The sequence below is a fragment of the Podarcis tiliguerta genome, assembly GCF_965153285.1.
Source record: "Podarcis tiliguerta genome assembly, chromosome: 11".
NCBI classification, from domain to species: domain Eukaryota; kingdom Metazoa; phylum Chordata; class Lepidosauria; order Squamata; family Lacertidae; genus Podarcis; species Podarcis tiliguerta.
In genome coordinates this window covers 41,906,541-41,912,540 of record NC_139544.1, presented here as the reverse complement: position 1 = coordinate 41,912,540, position 6,000 = coordinate 41,906,541, and the positions used below count along the sequence as shown (strand labels likewise).

The 6,000-nt window shown below is 45.1% G+C and overlaps 1 protein-coding gene across 1 annotated transcript in view; it reads left to right on the top strand.

Annotated features, from left to right (window-relative positions):
- The first annotated feature begins 3,136 nt into the window (after nucleotides 1-3,136).
- The window catches only part of NDUFS4 (NADH:ubiquinone oxidoreductase subunit S4), a 44,507-nt gene continuing 41,643 nt past the window's right edge, over nucleotides 3,137-6,000 (top strand). The window contains exon 1 of the mRNA XM_083403243.1: nucleotides 3,137-3,295. Within this exon, the coding sequence (XP_083259369.1) occupies nucleotides 3,174-3,295 (122 nt within the window). The 5' untranslated portion in view covers nucleotides 3,137-3,173. The remainder of the gene's footprint in view (nucleotides 3,296-6,000) is intronic.

Sequence of the window (6,000 nt, the reverse complement as noted above, 5' to 3'; positions counted from 1 at the left end):
TAAAAATGATTTTCTGCAGACTTATGGGGGAAAGGTGGAGTTTCCCTGTAGGTCTGTGCCGTCTGTTTAGTTGCATGTGAAACGGACAATGTAGCAGAAGTTGCCTGTTTTTAATTTTTCTTTTTCTCCATGGGCTGTGATGTTTTATTGAAGACTCATACAAAAGGAAAAGGGGGGGGGGGGAATTAAAACCAGACAGCTCTGACTTCATTGTAAATTTCATATGCAGTCCAGCAGGCCGTAACAAATAGTGTCCACCCCTCCCCCCTCCCGCCTCATCAGCTCTTTGGCTATAGCTTGGGGATTGCATAAAATCACAAATAGCATGTGCCATGTGAGTATCCTCACTGATTTTAAAAGACGGAAAATGGTGTCGAAATAAAAAAATAAATCTTTCATTATGTAATAGTATTGCATAGTGAATTTAGCAAGATTTAAAAGATGCAGTGGATGGAAAGCTGCCATTATTCCTTTTTCAAATCCTAATTCGGACATCACAAAAAGAGAAAGGGGTGGGGGGGGGGGGAAGCTGACATAGTACCAGCAGGAGAGATCATTTTGCATATGGAAAGTAACAGACGTGTACAGCGCAGGAAGAGAAACATACCCCAGGCAGGAAGAAGGGAGTCATTCTATCACCAATACAGTTTTATTCTTAAAGACACCACTAACCCAATGTGCACAGGAGTTAGCACACAAGCAATTAGTCATATTTATGTTCTTATTTAATGAGAACTACGGCTGCAATACTAGATTCGCTCACTAGGGATTAAATTCCATTGATCACACTTAGGTATTTAGGATTGTGCTGTGTGGTTGCAATCTGACAGATACATACAGAACTCACAGGGAGTCTTGTTTTTGAATGAACATGCAGAGAACTGAATAAGAGCAAATGCCATTAAAAGGTTTACAAAGTGCAGTAGGTATAAAAACTGCAGGTGGCTGCAAATATCTGGTGAATAGAATGCATTCCATTGGTAACAATTATTATCTAATAAGGGCTCTGGGAAGGATAGTGACCAACGTCCTCGAAAAAATTAGGAATAGTGACAACCCACTGCTGTGACCTGGTGAGGGGGAAGTGCCTTTCTGTCCCTTGAAAAGCTAATAGAGCTGAAGGAGGAAGTGGAACAAATGGCACTCTTTCACACTTCATCGTTCAGCTCTATGGGCTTTTCAAGGCTAAGATGATTAATTCTACTTGAATTGAAGACTGCAGGCACACCATACATTTAAAGCACATTATTTCCCTCAACAAATCCTGGGAACTGTAGTTTGTTAAGGTTACTGGGACTCAAACCTCTTTGAGTGATAAACTACAGGTCTCAGGATTCTTTGGGGAAAACAGTGAGCTTAAAATCTATTGTGCATATGTATGCACTTTCTGTCTCTCCAGAGGAAGGGTGGTGCCCACAGCACTCGCTCAAAAATCTAATTGCGCCCAAGGACCTAAAAAGTTTGGCGACTTCTGTAGAAATCAACCTGAAATGCCACTTAAAGGGAGAGTGCAAGTTGTTGAGCCATCAGATGGCTGTTCCTGCCTCTGTCCCCCCTCCCCCTCTTAATTCTCTGAGCAACCCAGGAGGGAGAACTGGACCCAGCTGTTCTGCTTAGAGAAACCATTAGAGAAAGAGAAGGCAGCAGCTGCTCCTCACAGGAGCTGCCATTTTATTTTCTCTCTTCCTCCCCCTTTTTTTGCAAAAAGAACTGGAGACGACCAGCAAATCCAGTCCACCCAATTGCACCACGCAGAGAATGGGGGGACGGGGACCAAGACTGCCGAGAGAGAGAGAAGAAAGGTGAGCAATTGTGTGGAGGCTGTTCTGGTTCACCTTCACTTCCTCTCCGGTGGCAGAGAGGACTCAGTAACTGATGGTTGCACAAACCTGCCCAGGATCACTTATATGTCCATTATCTCTCGAAAGCCCTCTCTGTTCAGAAGGATCTATACTTACTGACCTATCCTTGCTCTTGGGGCAATGCAGCATGGAGGATTGGGGCCCAGCAGGACTGTCTAGGCAGGTTCTTCAACCTCTGTTCCCCATTTGTTGCGGGGCCACAACTCCCACCATCCCTGACCACTGTGAAACTGACTAGGGGTTGCTGTGCACCTAGGAAGAGGTGTCTGCAGCTGCTGCCACATCTGCCTCCTTGACCTCTGGATGGTGCCCAGAAACAGAGGTGGATGAGAAGACAGACAGAAGCTATAGCCAGTCAGCAAGCCAAGTTCTCCAGACCATACCTGCCTATCTGCCACTTCTGGTAGTGAGGAAGATCGGGCCAACGAAGGGGCTTGGGGTGGGGAGGGGAAGGAGGCCCCCTGCCTCTATTGGTTACTGAACCCGAGTCCTCACCCCCCCCCCACACCTTTCTAGCCCAACGCCAATCTTCAAATCACACATTACAGCAGCCACAAGAGATTTACATGGGAGCAGAGCTGGACCATAAAGAAGGCTGATTGCCGAAGAATTGATGCTTTTGAATTATGGTGCTGGAAGAGATTCTTGAGAGTCCCATGGACTGCAAGAAGATCAGACCTATCCATTCTTAAGGAAATCAGCCCTGAGTGCTCACTGGAAGGACAGATCCTGAAGCTGAGGCTCCAATACTTTGGCCACCTCATGAGAAGAGAAGACTCCCTGGAAAAGACCCTGATGTTGGGAAAGATGGAGGGCACAAGGAGAAGTGGATGACAGAGGACGAGATGGTTGGACAGTGTTCTCGAAGCTACTAGCATGAGTTTGACCAAACGGTGGAAGGCAGTGGAAGACAGAAGTGCCTGGCGTGCTCTGGTCCATGGGGTCACGAAGAGTCGGACACGACTAAACAACAACAACAAAGTCCCCCTGAAGTCAACGGGAATGGCTCCCAAATAGACACGTGAGGGATGGCGCAGGTATGATTTGCACCACACCTAACCTCCCTCACCTCACCCCACCCACTCCTTTCACTTTGTCCTCCTGCTTAAAACTGGCCCCTCCCTCCTCCCCCGCCGCCTCACTTTGCTCTCGCCTCTTGTGGCAAGTTGTTACGGCGGCGGCGGCGGCGGCAGCGGCGGCGGCAGCAGCAGCAGCAGCAGCAGCAGCAGCCATTCAGCCCCTCCCCCGCTTCGCGTTTCCGCGTTTTGTCCCTCGCGGCGCCCCGTCTCCGCAGCAGCTGTTCGCACCAACATGGCGGCGGTGCTGCTTCTGCAGGAGCTTTCAATGTCAGCGGCTGCGGCGGCGAGGCACTTGGCGCGCGGGGCAGGGAAAGAAGCGGCAGCCGTTGCCTCCACTGGCGGCTTCGGGCCCAGGTATATATGTATTTGTCAATCTATATAAGGGAAGCGGGCGCGTTGGCGGGTAGATAGGGGAAGCGGGAGGGCCGTGGCCCCTCATCCTCCACTGCCCACCAGCTCAGGAATGGGATTGGAGGTGGGGCGGGATATGGGATGTGTATGTGTCTCGTTGTCCAGGTGTCGTCGTTGAGAAAGGGCGTGGATTAAGGCCACGAGCCAGGGGGTGTGTGTGTGTACACATATACACGTGTTTATATGCGACAGACTTAACTGGGACGCCCCTAACCCAGCTTTGCCCTCCCCCCCTGTAGATGCCCCTGGGAGTCTACTCGTGAGGGGGAAGCAGCTCTTCGCCTACCCCCAACTCTTAAGGGTTTTGATTCTTTTATCTGGCCTCCACTATGCGCAGTTCACTGTGCGTCCAGCTGTAAACAGGGGGAGAGAGAGAGAATTAGCTCTCCTTTCAGATAGAAAACGACAGCAAAGATTGTCTAAAGGGCACCTGAACAAACAGGTTTCTTGTATGTTTTCGCTTGGAGACCTCAGCTGCGTGAAGCGTAGTGTTTGGTTGTCAGGTGCAGTCACTTGGCGCAAGGTGATAATTGCAAGCAGCCGGGCATGGTGAAGGCCCTGAAATGTAAAAGGAAGTAGTAGGTAGGCCTGTGCCTTTTTCCGTGCGGAAAGGCAGTATATACAATACAGTACAAGATAAGAACGTGCCCTTTGCAACAGCGGTCACTGTGATGGTAGTCCTTCCGGTTTGTGTTAATGTTGACTTGACTCCTGTATGGGAAAGAAGCCCATCGTATCAGAAGCCTGGTTTTTCCATTCTTGTGATGCTGCTGCTTTCTTTATTTAATGTTGATCTTCTGACTGAAGCTTACTTAAGATGTGCTTTTCTCAGAACTTTCCACAGTTGCAAATCTTGTTTCCCTCTTCCTTTAAAAAAATAGTGTAAACTGTACAATATACATATGGAGATACTGTTGTTTTGCTTGTGGGTGAATAGGAAGTCCACTGCAGTAACTTCTGTTGTAAGTAAACTCTTCTATCTGTATGGCTTGAGAGAACATGAACATGTAGACATTAAAAAATGTTGGAATAAATATATTCAAATCTATCTTTGTAAGGCACCTGATCTCTTTTCACACACATATATTATTTACAGCATGGACAATGTCCTGTAGTATAGCTGCTTTTGAATGACAAATTTCAACTGTCGACAAACTCTTCGGGGACTGGGAAGCCCTGAATATTATTATAGCGTGTGAATATGTGTATATGTACACCATATTTTGACCTTTCCTTTGCATCTTAACCAAAGTCTCCCTAACAAATTCATTGCTGATTTAGTGGAGAAAATAAGAGGAAGAGTATATTCATTTCATACTGTTTAGGTTTGATAGTTGCCTATGATTAGAACTTACTACATTTGTAGCTAATTAGAGCTAAAGAAAGTTCACACAAATTGAACTGTACCATATGCTATCAGCAACCAGTTTGAGGGAGAAGCGGAAGGGAGGAGCTACAGAGGTTTTCTTGGAGCTTGTATAGAAGAAATGTCTTACCTTTTGAGTAGTCTTTCTCTGTGTATTTTTCTCCCTCTTTTCTCTGGGCTAAATTTGACCCATCTGATTGGTTATTGTGGTTTTTTAAAAAAGTATACTCTTTTACCTGTGGGAGAAATAAAATACTGTACTCCTATGAGGGAAAATTGCCCTGATCTTTCGCAGAATCAAGCACACTCTAGTGCACTGATTTTAAGGCGTGCCTTGCCTTACTATAGGATTGGGCTATAAAGATTTTTCTAATCATCCCTAACCTGTGTCATCCATTTTAGCTTTATTATCAGTTAGTACATATACTAGTGTTGGTTGGAAAAATTTGCACAGAAACACTGCTGAATAAATAGAAGATTCAGATTAATATGCTGTTGTTTCTTAAACCAGAAAGAAGAAATGGATCTACACTGGAGCAAAATATGAAAGAAATTTCCTTTTGAAAAAAACCCCAAACCCCTATACATGGATTCAGTGAGACTTACTGCAAAATAAGTTTCCCAATAAATGTGTATAACGTTGTAATGCAAGTAGTTTACAAGAGTCTTCTTAGATAAAGGCCTACTTGTCTCTTGGCCTACCTCGGTCCTTTTTTAATGAACTTCACAGTTGTATGCAAATGTTTGTGTCATTGGGAATCAGGATCTGAGCAGTTACAACATTTTTATAGTCTGATGTTAGCATAGTTTAAAATGGCTACACTTCTGGACAAATGCATTATGGGTTGTCTTCTGTATCCTAGATCTCATTGGTAATACATTTTAAAAAAGAATTCTATATTGAATATTGGAGCTTCAGTTCTTGGGTGGTCTTAAGCAGTGCTTTTTTCTGGGGGGGATGCAGGGGTATGCATACCCCTAAACATTCTGTGAATCTTTGTACTTTGGTCCATTTACTGTATTTATTTTTCCCGATTTGAACTATAAAATGGTGATTTTCTCGAGTGCAAATGAGAGTACCACTAAACATTTTTAAAGGGAAAAAACACTGGTCTTAAGTTTTCCTAAAATGGGGACTTCAAGTAACAGCTTCTTTACATTGCATTCTTCTTCTTTTCAACCCATTGAGACAAACATTGATGTATTTAAGCGATCTCCTTGGACCGAAATATCCAATTAGTGCTACCTCAAGGCAGTAGATCGTCCCAAGTGGTACACAGCA